Source organism: Alternaria hordeiaustralica (genome assembly GCF_023758085.1).
Source record: "Alternaria hordeiaustralica strain BMP 2776 chromosome Unknown scaffold_11, whole genome shotgun sequence".
In the NCBI taxonomy this organism is placed as follows: domain Eukaryota; kingdom Fungi; phylum Ascomycota; class Dothideomycetes; order Pleosporales; family Pleosporaceae; genus Alternaria; species Alternaria hordeiaustralica.
The window spans coordinates 630,032-651,095 of NW_026056783.1; the positions used below are offsets into that span (position 1 = coordinate 630,032).

The following is a 21,064-nucleotide window of genomic DNA, read 5'->3' on the forward strand; positions in this document are numbered from 1 at the left end:
AGGTACTGTCAAGCCTCAACATGTCTGCCCGACCACCTGAACAAACTCTGCGGTTCACGTTTGGACAGTGACCAGATGGTTGATGACGCCACCTTCCTAATACTCACTGCGTACGTGTCTCAAACAGCGCCCAGCCCTGGGGCCAGTAGTCAAATATCGACGCATGCCCATGTACATGCAGAAGCTCCTCCACATTTGCCAATATTTCCCCGTGAGCCGCCATCGATTACTCGCGCCCCTTTCGGTTCTTGCCGAATAGATCGATAGTGCTCGTGTTTCAACTGTAGTCACACACCCTTTCGCTTCCTCAGCGAGCCGGCCTCTGCCGCCCAGTCCACTATTCGCCATTCTATACGAGGGTCTGCCTGCATCGGGTGGGGTTTCAAAAAGCGTCAACCTCCCACTTGCCTTGCCTGCTACGTAGAACTGTTGGCGCGAAAGTTGCAGGTTGAAAGTTGACCCAGAAGACTACCTGTTCGCGTTCTGTTCAGGGTCCAAGTGCCGAAGCTGCGAACCCTCCACTCCGCTTCCTGTAAGTCTAATCCTTTTCTGTACTGTAGATCATCATCCCAGGGTGCGCATCCTGAGGCCGAGGTTGGCGAACAGTATCCCAGCCCGTCGTCACACCGCAATTCAAGTTCTAACAGTGAATTGTGCGAGTAGAGAGGATCCACACGGCAGACGGTCTCTTATCGCATGCGCGGATTTCTTTGTCGCTAGGACTGCACCACCATCTTAGAGCCCCGCCGTTCCAGCGAGTCAGGACTTAGGCGGACATAAGACTGCAACCAGAGGTCTAACGAAGGGGGATTCGCCTTTTTCTAGCCATGTCCCAGGTCGCTTCGACACCACCATCCAGGGCATTGCCACCCATTCCAGCCGACCAAGAAGCCTACAGCGCGCATCGTCCCGCCTCGAACGGCTCAAGTGGTTTCCAGCAGCGCAAACCCCCCGCCGCGCGCCACTCCTCAACGCCCTCTTTCAGCATCACCGAGCACCACGACACAGCAGGCGGACGCGACTCGAGACAGTCCGGCTCTTCTTTCAACCAAAGCTCCGACGGCCACTCGAGAACGCCCTCGCGAGAAACTCCAGACATTGAGCACAGATTCTCGGGGAGCTCGATTCCACCCGCACAGGACATTCCCTTCAAGCGACTGCATATTAGCGACGGCTCGTACGGGAGTCGATTCTCGCACGTTGCAGAGATGGACGTCGCAAATGCACACGACGAGGCGGACCATATATACACTCCCCAAGAGCAATACCGGCCCGTATCCTACCCGAGCCAACCAACCCCACCGGCTGCAACATATCCTCCCCGCGAAACCGCACAATCGCCGAATGGCGGCTCCCAGCACTCGTCGAATAATAGCGGGCGCAACAGCTATTTCAACAGCCATGCGCAGGAGGGCGAGCTGCAAGTCCCGCGCAGCACGGTTCCAAGACCCAACTCTGCATACACACTCGGCTCAGAGCTGAACATGCGAGGTCGCACAGAATCCCCGCGCCTCTCTGTGGTTGGAACCCCATCACCTAGCGGATCACCAAACCCTTACGCCCGCCCCGTATCAACAAGCCGCCGCTCCCCCGACTTTAGGCCGGAGTCGTCTTACATCGATCTGACCAACCTCCCGTACAACCAGCAAATCGCTCCTGCGACAAACTTTGGCAATGCAGGTCTACGGGGCGTTGTCGGGCAGAACGCCTCCCTACTCGACGAGAAGAAGACGCTGGAAATGTACAGGGCAAACGTCAAGAAGACACAGGATACTGCCGTGCAATACGAGTTTGCGCTGTTCATGATACAAGTGGCCCGCGAGGTTCTGGCGACAGAGAATAGCGGTGTCGATCACGGCATGAACCCCACAGAGTTGCTGAAGGAAGCACGACAGATTCTCCAAAGGTTAGCCGACCGCAGCTATCCTTTCGCGCAGTACTACCTCGCCGATGGGTACGCGTCCGGTCTATTCAACAAGGACAAGCCGGACCACGATCGTGCATTTCCCCTCTTTGTAGCTGCTAGCAAACACGGCCATGCTGAATCAGGGTTCCGTGCCGCACTTTGCTACGAGTTTGGCTGGGGCTGCCGCAAGGACTACGCTAAGGCGGTTCAGTTTTACCGTGCTGCTGCGTCCAAGAATCATCCTGGAGCTGCGACACGACTTGGAAAGGCTTGTTTGACAGGCGATATGGGTCTCCAGAACAAGTACAGGGAAGGGTTGAAGTGGCTGAAGCGAGCCACCGAGTCGGCCGACTTCCAGTACAACATTGCGCCTTATGAGCTTGGTCTGCTGCACGAGACGGGCTTCGGAGACGACATTTTCAAGGACGAAGTGTACGCGGTGCAGCTGTTTACCCAGTCTGCCGAACTGGGTCACCCATTGGCCGCTTTGAAGCTGGGAGAAGCCTACGAACATGGCCTATTGCGCTGCCCTAAGGATGCTGCGCTTTCCGTTCACTACTACAACTGCGCTGCTCAGGCCGATATCCCAGAGGCCATGATGAACCTCTGCGCCTGGTACATGGTCGGTGCTGAACCTGTTCTGGAAAAGGATGAGAATGAGGCGTACGAATGGGCCAAGAAAGCTGCAGAGCATGGTAAGTTTGTCAATAACAGCGCGAAGTACAGTCCACTAATTCCATCAGGTCTTCCAAAAGCCGAGTATGCCTGTGGATACTTTACAGAAATGGGCATTGGCTGCCGGAGAGATCCTCTAGAAGCAAACGTCTGGTACGTCAAAGCTGCAGATTCCGGCGACGAGCGGGCAAAGCAGCGCCTCGCCATCATCCAAGCTGCGGCATCCGGGCAGTCGCACGTCCCAGCAAGCAACAACGCCACCGAGAAGGGAAAGCTCAAGAAAGAGAAGGGCAGTAAAGAGAAGGATGGTAAAGAGAAGGACGAAAACTGTGTGGTAATGTAGAATTGGGCGTGTTGTGCTGGCCCTCTGCGATTTCCTTTATACCCTATTCGCGTTTGTTGTTTTTGCTTCCCGCATGTGCTCACGTTGGTCATTCCATTCCACGTAAGCGTTGCGATAATCTTTCTAATATGGGGATGTGCATATACGGCGTTTGTGGTGCATTGTCCTTTGCATACCGCCGCTTGGGACTGAGCGTCGAGGTTTTGTCAGCATACCTGGTGGAGGCAGGTCGACATTATTGCATCGTTTCGTCATGTCATAGCATGTCTGATGGAGTTACATCTCGTAAAAGCTGAGGTGGATAAAGGGGGTAATTGCATGATGCATCGTAATGACTTTCTATAGCTCAGAGCTTGACTCAACTCAATCATAGACACAGACGACTACAAGCAGGTTGTTTCTGTTCAAAGACTTTCTGTTCAGTATTTTGCACTGTATTTATTGCTATTGCAATTTCATAGCCCTCGTTTCGACTAAAGATGAATATTCCCTGGATACGATATTAGCTGGCACAGACTGCAGCGAACGGCAGCTGATTCCAGCATCAGATGTCAATTCAGCACGGGTTTCGACGGCTTTGTTGCTCCGAACGCGTCTCGTGACAGCGCGGTTGCCATAAAAGCGCCGATTGGCCAACGTCTTGCAGCATCTTACGTAGCTTTACCTCACCACTATCCGTTCTTGTCCGGCCCTTGCGGTACTCTAGATATGCGAATTCCACGGTACGCGTTCGTAACAAATACGTGTTGACTCAATCACGCAGTGATGTGCATCGCAGTGGATGTACATGCAAAGGGCGCGTGGTTCGTGCTCTACAGGTGTCGGCATGGCCTTGGCAGGTGTTCCTGGTGGACTCGCTTGCTGCGCTTCCCCAGACCGTGGCTAGCCGCTACCCGAATGGGTAGGCATGATGCACGTTGGCGGCTGAGGGATCCACCTGCACGCCTTAGACTGACTACATATGTAGGGCGTGCGATAACCGCGATAGCTGATAGCTAATTCTATTGAAGTGAGGTTTAAAGGCTTGGACCATCGATCCTTCAAACTCTCTTCAATCAACTCATCCACAGACTTGTCATCAAAGAAGAATTTGGAGACAAAGTGCAAAGAGGTTACGAGATTGAATCGTAGACCAAGATGTCACCACCTTCAGCAGTCGAAGTCTCCGCGGTTTCGGATACGTCTGGAGTTACTATCCCAAACCCGTTGAGCGCGCCGGTTCTGAGCAACGAGATTCTTGGAAGAAGAAAGAAGACAACTGCGGCTCAATGGGGTGTGGCAGCGCCATCGGACACGGCAAACTTCAGACTCAAGTCTCACGACCACAAACCCAAAGCCAAGCGATGGAGTCGTAAGCTCATACCGTTTTCAATCAGCATTTTCTCGACATGGACTACATGGCTAACCTATACGAATAGATATCATGACCAAGGAAGCCACAATCCGGAAAGGCAACTCTCTCAAAGAAGCAGCAAAATATCTTGGTACACCCGGCATAATATCTCTCGGCGGCGGTTTACCATCTAGCGAGTACTTTCCCTTTGAAGAATTGTCAATCAAGGTCCCCACGATTGGTCACTTCTCGGAAGCTGAGACTCGGGAGTCTGGTGTGACTATCACCGCGGGCAAACATGACCTCGCGGAGAACAAGTCTAACTTCGACATTGCTACTGCATTCAACTATGGCCAGGGATCTGGTTCAGCACAACTACTCCGCTTCATGACCGAGCACACTGAACTGATCCATGATCCGCCATACCAAGACTGGAAATGCACCATGACTATCGGAAGCACATCCGCCACCGACATGTGTCTGAGGATGTTCACCCGGCCAGGCGATATGATCCTATCCGAAGAATACACCTTCTCCGCCTTTGTTGAGACCGCCCGACCAATGGGCGTGCGCGTCTGTGGCGTCCCCATCGACAACGAAGGTCTCCTACCCGACGAGATGGACTCTCTGCTCACAAACTGGGACCAAGCAGCCCGTGGCGCACGAAAACCCCATATCCTCTATACCGTCCCAACAGGTCAGAACCCGACAGGAGCAACGCAGAGCGCAGAGCGCCGGCACGCCCTCTACAAAGTCTGCCAAAAGCACGACATCCACATCCTAGAAGACGAACCCTACTACTTCCTCCAAATGCAACCCTACACCGGCGCCAACGCGCCTTCCATCCCGCCACCAGCATCCCACGCCGACTTCATCAAATCTCTCGTGCCCAGCTACCTCTCCATCGACACAGACGGACGCGTAATCCGCTTCGATTCCTTCTCCAAAGTAATCGCGCCCGGATCACGAATCGGCTGGATCACCGCGCCCGCCGAAGTCGTAGAACGGTATTCCAAACATGCAGATGTGTCGACTCAGAACCCCGCTGGCATGTCCCAACTCATCTTATTTAAACTACTAGATGAACACTGGGGCCATGCGGGCTACCTCGACTGGCTCATTCACATGCGCATGCAATACACACACCGCCGCGATATCATCCTTTCAGCATGTACGAAGTACCTCCCTACTGAAGTCATGAGCTGGAAACCGCCTATGGCGGGTATGTTCCACTGGATGCAGGTCGACTTTCGGAAACATCCTAGTTACCCTGAGAAGAGTATTGAGAGTATCGAAGAGAGTATCTTTATGCGCGTCATTGAACATGGGGCGCTGGTTATGAGGGGTAGTTGGTTCTATGCGGATGCGGAGGAAGAGCACGATACGCTATTCTTTAGGGCGACGTATGCGGCGGCGCCGGGGGAGAAGATCGAGGAGGGGATTAGGAGGCTGGGGGAGGCGGTTAGGGAGGAATTTGGGTTGGGGGATTATGCTAAGGATAAATGAGAGGTGGAGTGGGTGGTGAAATAGATTGAGTGTTGGAATGATCGCTTGTGGTCTTGCTCTTGTATTGATGGGGCAGTCGTTTTGTGATATAGCGGGACATTCCTTGCTGTATATATCCTACCACCAAATGCAGAGCTATCCATGCCCCATCTGGTCCCTCTTATTCTTACACATGTCCAGTTCCTAGACCTCTCTTTTGTAGTATTGTCAACCTATCGCACGGATGTCACTCCGCCTGGTATCCTCCTCTGTCGTATTCCTTTCCCCTGGTTTGTTCTTCGACGCCGCAAATCTCCCGCTCAGTTGATGAAGTTGACGCAAAAGAAGTGCAGCAATAAACTGCCAAAGATGAAATCCGCAAACGCCCGCTCATGCGAGATATTCTCAAAGTGCACCTTGTTCTCCGAGTTTGTCTGGATGCGCAGCGAGGCTGTGAGGACGAATTGGCCGACTGTTGCGCTGAAGCCGGAGAGGAAGGCGTTGAAAGGCTGTGTTTCCATGCACGTTAGCGAGCAATTCGTGTATCATTTCTTCCAATCTCCTCGTACTCCGGATGTAGGAACTGTGGAAATTGGACATGTGATGGGAGAATTGAGGACGTACAAAGTTTCCAACCAAGACGACGTAGAGGAATTGCAGAGCACCGACGATAACGAGGAAGGCGAGGAAGGTATCGAGCAGCTTGGTTCGCTGGGGTGTCTTGTCGACGTATTTGTTCCATATTCCTTGCGCAATGGCGGCGGCGTCTGTGTTGTTTGCTTTGCTTGAGCGAGCAGGTGCTGATGGGGTAGCTGTTGTAGATGTGGTCGTAGCTGGGGCGCCGGTTGGGGCGGTGGTGCGCTGTTTCGGTGCCATTTTCGTGACGTCTCGAGGATGTGTGTCGAGACTTTTGGTGTTGGAAGTGGAATTGGAAGATGACGCGCTATGGTGATGCTGCTGCTGCTGCTGCTGCTGGTGGATAGCTTGAGGCCAGATGTTCGTACATGGTCCGAGCTCTGGGGTACGACGACCGACCGCGTCGGCGGTTCGGTGTCCTTCGGGTGTCCGTTTGGATCCCCGCAAATCATGGCATGGACTTGGCCCAGCCTTCCTTCTCTCTCAGCATTCTACGAGAAACTTCTACATCCTCAGTTCTTTCTTCCAGACCTCACGTATTCACGCGACTGCCCGAACTTCATCTCACGAATCACACGATAAGATAACAGAACACGACGCGATAATGGTACGTGATCACCATCTGCTGCCATGCGCGAGTCATGGTGTAGAATGGATGCTAATTGGAGGTTCAGGGCTCTCTCGGAAACATCGCTCTCATCCTGGGTGCTCTTACTGCTGGTGGCGGTATCACCGGCTATGTGAGAACCGGATCTATCCCATCGGTCGTCGCTGGATGCACTGTCGGACTTCTGGTATGACCTCACATCACATGCATCACCACCTTGCGCGCATCTAACAAACAATAGTACATGCTCGGTGGCTACCGTGTCAACAGCCGCGCAGCGTACGGTGTTGAGTTGGCTCTTCTTGCTTCCGTTATCCTCGCTGGCAGCTCTATTCCTCGAGCAATGAAGTCTGGCAAGCCGCTGCCTATCGGGTTGAGCATTCTCGCGACCTTTGGCCTGTGGACTTTTGGAAACGCGTACATGAACAAGGCTCGTGTATAAGCACTACCAGAAAGATGATACGAAAAGCAGGCAGCGCGTCGTCCGATGAAAAGTGTACCATAACTTACGATGTTGAAATACGAAGCTTGACTGGATGAGAAAGCGGATCCTACTACGCGAATACTCCCTCTCGAGTTACCAATCGATGTGTCGATCCACAAGCTTGATGCTAAGTCAGGGTAGCTGATTATCTCAACGTCCAGATATCTCAACGTTCTAACAGGCTCCCCACACGTTTGAGTTCGCTAATGATCCCGGGCTATTTGGAAGAATGCAACACCATCCACACAATACCGACGAGGCAACAATAGAAGCTCCCCACCAATCTATATCCCCGCTCTGCGTCGCGTCTCAACTGCCGTCGCTTATCCAGGGTCTTGCAAGTCTTAGCGTCATTCAGTAACACTGCATGAGCGAGTACTGGATATCGCGAGTATTGTTCCGGGTCACAATGCGGTTCCAGTTCATCAAAATTGATAGATCCAAGTTTCATTGACCAATCGTACCATGTCAACACCTGATTCTGACTATCAACCTGCCATTTCCATCAGTGTACTCAGGCTGAAACCTATCCGCGAGGCAGAAGCTACAAAGCGATCATCCTGGTGTACGCAGTCCGTCACATATCGTAATCCCGAGTACAGTGATTGGTGGTTCGATATGACCTCCCAAAGCCTTTCTCCAACATTTTCATCTAAGACATACCAGAGGAATGAAAGCAAATTACAGATTGACGAGATCGAATCATGTCCCCGCATGGCTCGTGGCTCGCTCTGTGGCCACGATAAATGTTGGAGTTGGCCGCATAAAGAGTTGGGAAAGGCCTACTGGGTGACAGTCAAGAACGTATAGCTACGCCCGTCTATCCACAGATCCCGCCACTATGCGCTACACCCAGCTTATTGGCAGTGCTGCGGCACTTGCTGGTTATGGTGAGTTCAATGTCCGCCTTAGCCGTTGATACTGACAGAACGAAGCTTTTGCTCAAGAAGGTGAGGCACAGTCTACTGTTGTCTACGATGCAGAAACGAAGATCAGTTACTCGTCGTACACGGAGCCTGAAACAGGGATGACGTTTGGTGTTGCTCTTCCGAAGAACGTTACAGACCCGTACGATGCCATCGTCAGGATCACGGCTCCAATTGCCAATCAATGGGTCGGCTTCTCGTGGGGTGGCAATATGGTCTGGAATCCATTGAGCGTTGCTTGGCCTAACGGTCAATCCGGGACGATATCTGCTCGCTTCGCTTTGTATGATGCCTACCCAGGTTGACGATGACGATTCTAACATCCCACAGTGGTATTGCTTTACCGCTTGGATACGATGGCGCCGAGCACAGCTACCTCAAAGGCACAAAGACAAACGCTACACATTGGACTGTCAATGCACTGTGCAAAGGCTGCACTGGATGGCAAAACAACGAAGATGAAAGATACGCATTGAATGGCACCGGTACAACACAATTTGCCTGGGCCTACGGCGTCTCTTCGGTTGAGGACCCTGCCAGAAATGATTCTGCATTCAACGTCCACGCGGCCTGGGGAAAATGGATCCACAATCTGGACGCTGCACGCATCGAGAATTTTGATTCCTTGGTCAATGCTAACCTGCTGACGGCACCCATAGCAAGTCCTTCCGCTGACCCGACCACCGTCGTAACAAGCGTCGTACCGTCTGCAACGTCAAAGCCAGCCGCGCCTGCTGCCATTCCAGCCTCGTGCTCCGGTGCCGGTAATCCCACATTCCAGGGAAGTCTTGCTTCCGGATGGAAGGCCACAAAAGTCGCCGGAGGCTTGACTGCCCCTCGTAGCATCCAATTCGACGGGGCAGGCAACATGCTGGTAGTCCAGTCTGGCAAAGGTATCTCGTACCATAAGATGGGTACGGATGGATGTGTTACCTCTACCAAGATGCTGGTCTCGCAGAACAACCTGAACCACGGCATTGCGATGAGTCCTGACGGAAAGACGCTCTACGCCAGTTCCATGACTCAGGCTTACTCCTGGCCGTATGATGCTGCTGCTGGGACACTGGGAACTCGAACAACGATCATTACTGGCATGTATAACGGCGGCTCTCATTTGACCCGCACTCTTGCCCTCGCACCGCAGAACCCAAATCTGCTGGTTGTCTCCCATGGCTCCAATGCCAACATTGACGCTGCTACGTCGGATCCCAAGACTGCGCGTGCCATCATCAAGGTCTTCGATCTGTCAAAGATTCCAAGCGGAGGCTACAACTACGTCTCTGGCGGATACAACGCTGGTTACGGGCAGCGTAACGACGTAGGAATCTGCTTCGACAAGAACAACATGTAAGCCTCACTTGTATGAGCACGCGTGACGATACTAACAACGCTACAGGCTGTGGGGCGTAGAGAACAGCGGTGACGACTTCAAGCGCAACGGAAAAGACATCCACTTCAACAACCCCGGCGAGAAGATCCATTACATGGGCGACGTGACCAAGCCCAACAACAACTGGTACGGCTACCCGTCCTGTTTCACCGTCTGGCAGCCCAGCGACTTCACCGACAAGGCCTTCAAAGTAGGCGATTGGTTTGTCCAACAGCCCAGCACCAACATGAACGACGATACCTGTGTCCAGACAGCCACAGCTCCCAAGCTTACGCTGTTTCCTCACTCCGCACCCATCGACTGCAAATTTGACGCCGACAGCACAACCATGTATGTGACCTACCACGGTAGCTGGAACCGCACACCCGTCACCGGCTTCAAGCTCGTCGCTGTGAAGTTCAAGATTGGTGCGGACGGCAACTACACTCCGGTTGAGCCTCTTACTAGTACCACAGCGGCCCAGGACATCTTTTACAACCCGGCTGTAGAGAAGTGCCAGGGTAATGGACCGAGTTTCAGCTCTGGGTGCTTTAGGCCTGCGGGCTTGGCGTGGGATTCGCAGGGGAGATTGTTCATGACGAGTGATACATCGAGCAATGGGGAGATTTGGGTGCTGGGTAAGTCGTAGAGGATGGGGTGGCACTCCCAAAGCGTCATGCTAGAGAGTCGATGAGGAGCAGACGATATGTATATACAGTTGGTGCAGTCACACAGTCGTTTCTAGGTCGCCATTTTCAGGCAATGGGAGGTAACGGTTTACTCGCTCCTTGCGACCAAGGTGCAAAGTTCTGGATTTGCTTCAATTCCGTCGTCCTTCAACACATCGTCAGCATCCCAATAACCCGAAATACGCGAACCATAGGTATACATCGACTCACCCAAAGTATGAATCGCAAGCGGACGCATTGGGGTAACTACCAGCTCGTTGTTTTGGGTGTCGCGCAACCATGGTTCGCGTACCGGGCACGTGGCAGGTTTTTATATCGGGAAGCGGCGTTGTATAAAGCACAGCAATATTTAACTTCTTTGCCTACACCTACAGTCCTTAGCTCGACTCACTAAATTTGACAACTGTTATACACCACCGCTACCCTTAAGACACTCGCAGCTTCCGACACCCACACACAGCCTCCAGCCATGTCCGACACCAACACCCATGCACTATGCTACTTCATGGAGCTTCCGACTGAGTTGCGCCTCAAGATTTACCGCTACGTTCTTCCTGAGGTCGTTGAACCCAACTATCAATCCCAAGTTCGTGCCGCTTCTATTCTACGAGTTAATCATAAGGTCAATCAAGAGGCTTCTTCTGTGTTGTATGGAGAGACTCAATTTCATGCGTACATATCGCAAGATACCATCCAGCTACAAAATAAGTTATGGTGGCGGCGTACGGAGTCCAGAAGCCTCTCTATGATATTTTCACCGTCAGCCAGATCCATCCGCCATCTTACCGTCCACGTCAATCTTCGGAGATGGTCCGATGCTCATTCTGATCTGTATGGAAGGGGCATCAGTGGTGATGAATACGAAGCCTATAAGGCGAGGGATAGCGTGCGGAAATTTATCAACTTCTTTACATCAGGAAATACTTCGCTGAAGTGGCTGGAAGTTAGGCCCACTCTGGTAAACTACTGCAGATGGTCTGAGGAAGACATTATCGCGGAGGTCTTTGTGGTTATAGGACCTTTCGAAGCGCTGAGCAACATCAAAACAGCAACATTGGTGGCCCTAAATTACACAAATTGCGGTAGACTTGGTACCGAGCGTCACTCAGCCATCGCTAGCCTCCATACCAATCAGCTTTACGGTCGACTTCGAGAGGAGTGGCTCTCTTCCATCACAGAGTCCAAGCCAGCCCCGGGACCCACGGACAACGAGCAGGGAAAGGTTGCGTACGGCGTTATCGAAGAAGTTCTTCAACTGATATATCGGGCAATGCCATATGCGGTGCGAGGTACTTACAGTTCGATCCATCGCCGCTTGGATGGCCTCGAGCTCCCGTTTCACTCCGCCCGCGTTGCCTACGAAAACGGCGATGTCGAGACTTTGGTAGCAATCAGAGAAGCCATCAGGGGGGAATGGGTCAAATTACAACCCCGGCTGTCGTGCGAAGCATCTGCCATCTCGCAGTCAATCTACGACATGTTCAAGACTAAGGATATCGCAGAACTGTCCGAGTCAAATCCACGCGTTGTGCCAGCAGAGACTAAGACGTCAAGTCCCGTTTCTACGATGAATGAGCTAATGGACTGGGACTGGTCGGAAGTTAAATGCGGGGTCCCCAAGCACGGTGAACCTGGCGTTACCATTAAGGAGGATAGTTGGAGGATCTACATCTACAAGGGCGATAAAATGTGGACGCGTCTGAAGACACCGCAGGCGGTACGCGAAGCAAAGGAACGAGGCAGAAGCGATGACATACTTTGAAAGCACTTCAGATCGTTTACGTTGATAGCAAAGAGGCATTACCGTGGATGTAAGCAGCTCGCTTATGATTGGCGGTTATGACACGCGACGCAATACCACTTGTAGAATCATCTCGCATCAGATGAGAGATGGACGATTGGGAAAGGAGTTGACGAGAAGCGAGAGAAAGAGAGGACACCGGACAGATACAGAGAGGGTTGCATGCTTAGTGACCATCCTATACATCAGGGGAAGAGTGGCGTTGTGGAGATTGCGGTATCTCTAGGTGGAGTGTTCACTGAGTAGAGTGACAAGCAAACAGGAGCAATGACAGCATAGCAGCAAGTCAGATGCGGGACGAAATCTCGTTTGTGGGGCACGAGATCCTGTTGTTAGACGACTTGCCGCTCCAAAGCGGTCTAACAGTGTAGCTAAGACAAGCCATCGTAATTCCAGCCGCAATGTAGCACACGGGTCTAAGGTCAAGCCCACTTTCCCTGAATGCCCATGTGCCGACAAAAATCTTGGTGGGGGGAAGAAAGGCGGTTATCGGCAGGCGTCTTGAGTGATTTGCATGGTGAAATACGATCTTGAGCGGCGCAGCGTGCCTGGCGAGAACTGGTTTGCGGCACGACGATCGTCGATGTTATCGGTTATTTTTGGGCTTCATCTCGCTTTCGCAACTGCTGGCCATGCCTTGTGACGCAGCGGCAGAGCAGCAGGTTTTGAGGGAGATTTGGAGTTGCAGAGAGATGAGGGTCGCGACTGGTTGTTGGTAGTTGGCTGTGCCTTGTTCATGCGCATCCGGCAGAATGCCATGGCTTTCGCCAAAGTCGATGATTCCCATGTGCGCTCGGAGAGACTAGGCTCGGTTTCACCCGGCACGCCGCAACGAAATACGAGTAAGCATACGCCAAGCCGTCTCTCGCGACTAATCCTTCACATGCGGCGGTCGTCAGTTGCGAGCGCCGAAGCTTGTTGGGAGGTGACTGATGGCTCTGCATGGCCCAATGGCTTACTGTCGATGCTGACATAGGCGAGCCGTGGCTGAAGTGGACTGCAGGCCGGGTTGAAGATCTTGGCTCGAAAAGCTTCGCATGTCATTGCCTGTACTAGCACCGGGTCTGCTGGAACGAGACAGGCGCAGACAGCAGCTTTACCGATTGGGACAGAGGGGCGGCATGTGTCAGCGAAGACAAAGGGTTGTGCATGCGGGCCGTTCTGTCAGAATAGCAGAGTTTTGATATCAATATCTTCACGTCGAAGAGGCATCTTGTGATAGTAGTCGCGGCGCGGTGGTGATGGAGGGGTCCGTCCATTATTATCACGCCCGCCCTTCCGCTCCTAATCTGCCCTACTCCGTCCGGCACCCGCGGATTCTCTCGTACGGCCAGGCACGATCTAGAGCGAAGGACTCCCCTAGCATCTACGTCACGCTTGCGCACGGTCGGTGTTGTGCACAAGCTCGGCGCTAGGAAGGGCTTGTCAGTGAAACGCAGCCATCTTGTACCGAAAACTGGGGGGTCACGTCATAGCCCATTCACCCTCGCATCGGCATACACGCCAGGCGCCCTTGCCAGCCACAGTATACTAAACCTCGCGTCTCCCGGCCTTGCTAGCATATCCATAGCAATTCTTTTTCCCTCGCCCAGGAACACCTTCCATCCCCCCTCAGCAGCAGAACTCCCCTGCGTCTGCTTGCCCCCACTTGCGCTCAGGTAGTCTAACCACGCACACACGGGCAACGCTCTCGCACCACCCCGCCATGAGTTCCCTCAAGAGAGCGCTTGACAAGCTCAAGCCGCACCACGGGTCCTCGGCCTCGGACGACGAGAAGAGCGGCGTCAAGTCGCCCTCGTCCGTCAATGGCCGCGCCCAGTCGCCCGTCGCGTCGCCGCGCTCTTCCGTCACCCTGGGCGGCTCTCGAGCAAGCGGCGAGCATAAGCGCGCAGACGTCGCCTCGCCCACCGACAGCCGGACCAGCATCGACCAGCCCCGCAACTCCCTCAGCGGCATCCTCCACCGCCGCACCGAGAGCCCGAGCCGCACCGGCACTGACAAGACCAACAAGACCAACCGCTCCGGATCTATCTCGCACAGCCCCATGCGAGCTGTCAAGGAGAAGCTGCACATTGGCAACGACTCGAGCGACGAAGATGCCCCCCTCAACCGCGAGGGCGAGCCCATGTCCCGCGGCCAGCTGCGCAAGCACGAGAAGCAGGCCCAGCAGGAGGAGCGCCACAAGCAGAACATGGAGAAGGAGCAAGAGCTCGAGCGCAGAAGGAAGGAGATGGAAGACCAGGCATTGGCTGAGCTGACTCCCGAGCAGCGCTCCAAGTACGGTGTCATCGACCCCAACTCCTACGCTGGCGAGTGGAAGCATGAGCCCCGCCACAGGATTCAGGACTTCTCCGCAAAGGATGTCGGCAAGGAGGTCGTCTTCCGCGCCCGCATCCACCACCTCAGGAAGATGAGCTCCAAGTTCGTCTTCCTGATGTTCCGCCAGCAGCTCGCTACCATCCAGGGTGTGCTCTTGGAGCACGCGGATATCTCCAAGTACATGTTGTACTGGGCTGAGCACCTGGACGCCGAGACCATCGTCCTGGTCAAGGGTATCCTTCAGGAGCCCAAGGCCAAGCAGGGCGAGGTCCTTGGAGCAACCATCCACGACGTCGAGGTTTCGGTACACGCCCTCCACGTCGAGGCCGCCGTCACCGACCACCTCCCCTTCAACGTCAACGAAGCCGAGGTCTCACAGGCTGAGGTCGACGCTGAGCTTGCGAATGCAGACCACAAAGAGGGACACACTCGCGTCAAGATTGCGGATCGTACACGCTTGAACAACCGCGTTATCGATCTGAGGACAACAGCTTCACAGGGTATCTTCCGTATCCAGTCTGGTATCTGCAGGCTCTTCCGTAACCAGCTAGATTCGGAAGGCTTCATCGAAATCCACACCCCGAAGCTTCAGGGTGGTGCTACCGAGTCGGGTGCCAGTGTGTTCAAGATCGACTACTTTGGCCGTGGCGCCTTCCTTGCTCAGAGTCCCCAATTGGCCAAACAGATGGCCATCTCTGCAGACTTTGGCAAAGTGTACGAAATCGGTGCCGTCTTCCGTGCTGAGAACAGTAACACGTACCGTCATTTGACTGAGTACACTGGTCTGGATCTGGAGATGCAGATCGACGAGCACTACCACGAGGTCCTCCGCGTGCTGGACCGCACTTTCAAGGCCATTTTCAAGGGTATCTACGACCAATACCGTCCCGAGATTGAGGTCATCAAGAAGCACTTCCCTCACGAGGACTTGGTCTGGCTGGACCAGACACCCATCATTCCCTTCGCCGACGGTGTTCGCATGCTGAACGAGTCCGGCTGGAGGGACGATGATGGCAATGAGCTTGACGTGAACGAAGACCTGGGTACTAGGGATGAGGTTCAGCTCGGTCGTGTCATCAAGCAGAAGCTTGGAACCGACTACTACATTCTAGACAAGTTCCCCGCAAACGCGCGCCCATTCTACGCCATGAACGACCCGAACGACCCCACCGTCACCAACTCCTTCGATATCTTCTGCAGAGGACAGGAGATTCTCAGTGGTGGCCAGCGTATCCACGACTCTACCTTGCTGCTGGACAAGATGCGCAAGCTCAAGGTCGATCCCGGTTCGATGGAAGACTACATCCAGGGCTTCCAATGGGGAGCACCGCCCCACGGTGGTGGTGGTATCGGTCTCGAGCGTATTCTCATGTTGATGATGAACCTCGGAAACATTCGCCATGCGTCCATGTTCCCTCGCGACCCGAAGAGTTTGCCAGAGCGGCCAGTTATCAAGCAGTTGCGTCATCCTGAGGCCAGCACCATGCATCCACCATGGGAAGGACAGGATCGTGCGGTTGCCAAGATCGACCTCCAGCCTATCGAGAAGCTCATCGCCAACTACGGTGATGCCACCAACACCTCCTGGTTGGAGCCTCGCACCGAGATCTGGCGCGACGAGAACACCGGTGCGGCTGTCGGCTTCGTACCTCAGGACGGGTTCGCCATCACTGTCGGTGATCCTCTTTGCCACGAGTCTCAATACCTCAAGACCATGGCTGGTTACCTCAAGTACATCAAGAAGGAGCGCAACCTCAAGCCACTGTGGCTTCTTGTAGGACACGCCACCGAGGAGGTGCTTGCAACCAAGTTCAACTGGCGTACATTCTCCGTCACTGGAGAGCAGCGTGTAGACCCTGTCCACAACCCAGCGGACAAGGACTCTGACGTGCAGCGCAAGATCCGCCACGCGGAGAAGGAGGGTGTCAAGATTAGCGATTATGCCCTCGGTACACCACCACCACCAGATGTCAAGGCCAAGGTCGATGCTCGCGTAGCGGATTGGCTGAACAACCGCAAGGGCAAGCAGGTCCATCTGACCAACATCCACCCATGGCAAGATGAGGAGCACCGCCAATACCACATCGCCTACACACCGGACGGCACCATTGCTGCATTTGTCGCCATGGCGCAGCTCTCACCCGACCACGGCTGGCAAGTCAAGTACTCGCTCGACTTCCCCGGCGCACCCGGTGGTTCGATTGAGTACATTGTCACACATGCTCTCAAGCAAGTCGCCGCTAGTGGCGCGACCAGCGTCACCTTTGGTGGTGGTGCTAGCTCCAAGTTCAGCCCCGGACACAACGTCAAGGGCACTCGCGTCAAGGTGCTCAGCCGCGCCTACCACGCCATTGCGACCGAACTCAAGCTCACCAACAAGACTGAGTTCCGTGAGAAGCTGGGTGCAGTCGACGACCCAAGCTACATTTGCTACCCGCCCCACGGGCTGGGCCCTATGGCGGTCAAGGCTATCTTGAACTTCTTCTCTGACGATGATGACAACAACTAAGTAACATGTTGGTGGACGATATACACGCTAGGATAACGATACATTGATGGATGACCGAAGGCATGATACCACAAGGCGTTTGCTTTATGAGTAGACGGTACCTTTTACCTGTCTGACTCTTTTAGGGACATTTGTAGCGGGAGGACGTTCTTAGGTAGATAGCGATGTTTCTTAATTTAATACCCTCTGAAATATCTTTCTTTCTTCGTGTGATAACATGGTGACTCTTGTAGCTGTCGTAAGCTTTCGTAAGCTTTTCATATATCCAAAGGTCAATTGAGACATGACCGCGGGATCTCTGTGCTACCTTCGGCGCGTTTCGAGTACTTCCGACGTGACACCGCGTAAGCTACATACGGCAGGCATGTCGGTAAGTCTCAGGTTCCACCACCTCACACTTCACAGCCGTTCTTCAACACCGAAACATCAGCATCCATCATCAACGCACAACACTCGGACAAGATGCTATTCGATCGGCTACTGCGCAGACTTGGCGTCGCGCTCCCGATGACGATGGACCAGGTCGCGGGGAACATTCGGCGCACTAGAGGAAGGCGGGGTCAAGCGCCCGGCTTGGAAACCTTCGGACCTTCGACACGGCTAGAGAAGATGGTTTTCGGGGCCGTGCGATTGGCTAGAGGAGGGTTTTTGGAGAGGGAGTCGAGACGGGTCTGACGTCTGTTGGTCGCGTGTTGGCGTCGGGAAAGCAACGCGCACGTGTGAATACTACCACGGTTCGCGTTGACGAAAAGCCGACCTGCGACTATAAGAGGCCTGTTCCTAGACCTTTTGTACAAGAGGGTAAAAGCGAGTCAGTCTACTTTGTACGATAGAGTTTCGACAAGAGTACGTTGGGCTCGGTGCTATTGCTAGAGCGTTTCTCTTACCGGATAAAGAGCCAAGCTCTTCTCTTCTGACCGACCCTCTGGCTTTCGACAGACCCGACGCTCAAGATGTTTCTTACGACGCTTCTGATCACGCCGTGGTCTATCCTACTCCTTCCGGTCATCTTCTACATCTTGCCTTACCTCCGCAACTGGCAGATCCGCGACATCCCCTCTCCGTTCCCGGCCGCTTGGACGAACCTCTGGCTCTTGGCTCAATGCCGGCGCGGGAAACGCTATCTCGCCGTTCATGAAGCACACAAGAAATATGGAAAGCTTGTTCGTATTCAGCCGCATCACGTCAGTATTGCGGATGCGGACGCTATCCCGCAGATATACGGTCACGGTAATGGATTCCTGAAGAGCGAGTATTACGATGCTTTTGTGTCGATAAGACGGGGGCTGTTCAATACGAGGGATCGCGCGGAACATACGAGGAAGAGGAAGACAGTTTCTCATACTTTTTCTGCAAAGAGTGTATTGCAGTTTGAGCAGTATATCCATCACAACCTGGAAGAGTTGCAGAAGCAGTGGGATCGAAGGGCGGCCAGCGTTCAAGAGAAGAGAGGATGGTATCATATGGATGCACTGCACTGGTTCAACTACCTCGCTTTCGATGTCATCGGTGATCTCGCATTCGGAGAGCCATTTGGCATGCTGGCGAAGGGAAAAGATGAAGCCGAGGTCAGCAAGGGAGGACAGATCACGTATGCGCCTGCTATCGAGGTGTTGAACCGCCGAGGTGAAGTCAGTGGCACCATCGGATGTTTCCCCGCCATAAAGCCCTATGCAAAGTACTTCCCGGACCCCTTCTTCAGCCAAGGTATGAAAGCGATCGAGAACCTCGCCGGAATAGCCATCGCCCGCGTCAACGCCCGTCTCGAGAAACCATCCGACCGCGTCGACCTCCTCGCCCGCCTCATGGAAGGCCGCGACGAAAGCGGCCAGAAGCTCGGCCGCGAAGAACTCACTGCCGAAGCCCTCACCCAACTCATCGCCGGCTCAGATACCACATCCAACACTTCCTGCGCTCTTCTCTACCACTGCCTCCAGCACCCAGATGTAGTCCAGAAACTACAAAAGGAACTCGACGACGCGCTCCCAGATGCAGATGCCGTTCCAAACTACGCCCAAGTCAAAGATCTACCTTACCTCGACGCGGTCATCAAAGAAACAATGCGCATCCACAGTACCTCCTCCCTCGGTCTCCCCCGCCTCATCCCCCCTGGCCCCGGAATCACACTTCTCGGCCACCACTTCCCCCAAGGCACCGTCCTCTCCGTTCCCGCATACACGATCCACCACTCCACAGAGATCTGGGGCGAGGACGCCGACGTATTCCGACCTGAGCGCTGGGAAAGCGTGACCGAGCAGCAGAAAGCCGCGTTTATCCCTTTTAGCTATGGGCCGAGGGCTTGTGTGGGCAGGAACGTGGCGGAGATGGAGTTGGCGTTGATCGTGGGCACGGTGTTTAGGAGGTACGAGTTTGAGATTAGGCAGGGTGAGATGGAGACTAGGGAGGGGTTTTTGAGGAAGCCGCTGGGGTTGGAGGTGGGGATGAGGAGGAGGAGTTTTGAGTGAGTGACGGGCGGTACGTTTGATGAAGATTGTGTGGAGAAAGAGAATGGAGGGGCGTTCTCTGTGATGAATCATGGAGACGCAAAACTTGGCTTTAGGTTATGTTAACATTTCGCTAGATTACTAAAAGATATACATGATGAATGAAAGAAGCTGATACCTCAGTATGCTCCATGATGCCGTACAGATGCAGTAATATATGCACTAAGGGAACTTTACCAACTTCCCTTAGGAACATGACCAGAAGCCCGTCTTATCAACCGAACCGTATAAACACCCGCAAATATCGTACACTACGCCTCGAATCTCCAGCCCCCTCTTTCAGAACCTCGTCTACCTGAGCTTAACGATTTTGCCTGATTGCTTATCGACGTGTTTAAAAGTAGCTGTATGCTGTCTTCGCCTCTGCTTGTCATCGTCCTCCTTCTCCCACTCGTCAGGCCCATCTTTTTTATGTTTCCTGAGATTCGCAGCCTCCCTCGCCAATATGCAACCACGGCAGATGCCTTGAGACATTCCAGCAATCGGATCAAGGCGCTGGTCGCTGTCTAGAATGCAATCGCAGCGACCCGTTTGTAGGCGCGTCCAACAGCTGATGGTCCACGTTGGTATCTCGTAATTGGGGTGGCGGCAAACTGAATGTACTCGGTGCATGGTGTAGCATGTTGATGCTTGTTGAGTTGCCATGTTGACGGCTGGTTGGTATGTTTGGAAGATGGCAGTGTATGGCTCTTGGAACTTTCGGGTCTTGGGTGTTGGTTTCGTGATTTAGGGACCGACCTGCGGTGATGACTTGGAATATCGGTATGAGATAGATATAGAGTTGCTGTTGTATCTAAAAGTGTATAGAGATCGTGATGTTGAGGCAGATATAATAAGTTCATTTTGCGAGATCTTATACTATTCCTCGACCTGGCGTTTACATTGGGTCCTTGAATCGGATATGGTCAAGGAATGGATCGTGAATGTTTCGCGATGGCATGATTATAGCTGCTGTGATGCTGCTTTACATTGACTTGGCGCATCAAACAGTGTCACTGGTCGGCGGGAAGAAGGCAAAGTTGTGGACTATGATCAACAGGAGAAGAGAACCTCTTCGACAAACCATGGAAAGAGACATCAAACACTATTGGTCTGAACACCTAGATCCTGTCCTGTAAAGTTCCGTCTAGCTGGACTTAGTCATCTTCTTCCCTGAACTCAGTGATCTTCTTCTTCTTCGTCCTCTCATTGCTCCCCGCGATGCTCATCGTATTTCCTGGACTGCGATCTTCGCGTTCGGCTTTATCCTGCGCTTTCTTCAACTTCCAAGTTGTCCCATTCTTGCAGTGCACACAGTTTCCCTTCACCGTGATTTCAAGTGCAGTGAATGTCCAATCCGTACATTCGCACTCGCCGGTATCGAGAGATGTGGGACATGGGAATTGTTGATCGTATTCGAAAGCTATGTGGCCGCAATCGTATTCTTCGTAAAATTGGTAACAGTGTGCTGGGGGCGGTTCGAGAGCAACGAGGACTTG

The 21,064-nt window shown here is 53.5% G+C and overlaps 8 protein-coding genes across 8 annotated transcripts; 7 read left to right on the forward strand and 1 right to left on the reverse strand.

The window, feature by feature from the left end:
• Positions 1-827: 827 nt before the first annotated feature.
• On the forward strand, positions 828-2,924 carry J4E84_006142 (uncharacterized protein; the record flags this gene model as incomplete). Its single annotated transcript, XM_049388733.1, has 2 exons — positions 828-2,601; positions 2,650-2,924. 2 exons carry the CDS (start codon positions 828-830, stop codon positions 2,922-2,924), a joined length of 2,049 nt encoding a protein of 682 aa, XP_049243632.1.
• A 1,137-nt stretch (positions 2,925-4,061) lies between these two features.
• On the forward strand, positions 4,062-5,763 carry J4E84_006143 (uncharacterized protein; the record flags this gene model as incomplete). Its single annotated transcript, XM_049388734.1, has 2 exons — positions 4,062-4,275; positions 4,343-5,763. The coding sequence occupies 2 exons, from the start codon at positions 4,062-4,064 to the stop codon at positions 5,761-5,763; spliced, it is 1,635 nt and encodes a 544-aa protein (XP_049243633.1).
• Positions 5,764-6,062: 299 nt separating this feature from the next.
• Positions 6,063-6,618, reverse strand: J4E84_006144 (uncharacterized protein; the record flags this gene model as incomplete). Its single annotated transcript, XM_049388735.1, has 2 exons — positions 6,063-6,251; positions 6,367-6,618. 2 exons carry the CDS (start codon positions 6,616-6,618, stop codon positions 6,063-6,065), a joined length of 441 nt encoding a protein of 146 aa, XP_049243634.1.
• Positions 6,619-6,982: 364 nt separating this feature from the next.
• Positions 6,983-7,427, forward strand: J4E84_006145 (uncharacterized protein; the record flags this gene model as incomplete). The annotated part of the gene is made up of 3 exons (XM_049388736.1): positions 6,983-6,985; positions 7,053-7,172; positions 7,227-7,427. The coding sequence occupies 3 exons, from the start codon at positions 6,983-6,985 to the stop codon at positions 7,425-7,427; spliced, it is 324 nt and encodes a 107-aa protein (XP_049243635.1).
• An 883-nt stretch (positions 7,428-8,310) lies between these two features.
• J4E84_006146 (uncharacterized protein) lies at positions 8,311-10,413 on the forward strand (the record flags this gene model as incomplete). The annotated part of the gene is made up of 4 exons (XM_049388737.1): positions 8,311-8,359; positions 8,405-8,678; positions 8,726-9,742; positions 9,792-10,413. The coding sequence occupies 4 exons, from the start codon at positions 8,311-8,313 to the stop codon at positions 10,411-10,413; spliced, it is 1,962 nt and encodes a 653-aa protein (XP_049243636.1).
• Positions 10,414-10,922: 509 nt separating this feature from the next.
• Positions 10,923-12,215, forward strand: J4E84_006147 (uncharacterized protein; the record flags this gene model as incomplete). The annotated part of the gene is made up of 1 exon (XM_049388738.1): positions 10,923-12,215. One exon carries the CDS (start codon positions 10,923-10,925, stop codon positions 12,213-12,215), a length of 1,293 nt encoding a protein of 430 aa, XP_049243637.1.
• Positions 12,216-13,959: 1,744 nt separating this feature from the next.
• J4E84_006148 (uncharacterized protein) lies at positions 13,960-17,082 on the forward strand (the record flags this gene model as incomplete). The annotated part of the gene is made up of 1 exon (XM_049388739.1): positions 13,960-17,082. One exon carries the CDS (start codon positions 13,960-13,962, stop codon positions 17,080-17,082), a length of 3,123 nt encoding a protein of 1,040 aa, XP_049243638.1.
• Positions 17,083-18,035: 953 nt separating this feature from the next.
• Positions 18,036-19,547, forward strand: J4E84_006149 (uncharacterized protein; the record flags this gene model as incomplete). Its single annotated transcript, XM_049388740.1, has 1 exon — positions 18,036-19,547. One exon carries the CDS (start codon positions 18,036-18,038, stop codon positions 19,545-19,547), a length of 1,512 nt encoding a protein of 503 aa, XP_049243639.1.
• Between the last annotated feature and the right edge of the window lie 1,517 nt (positions 19,548-21,064).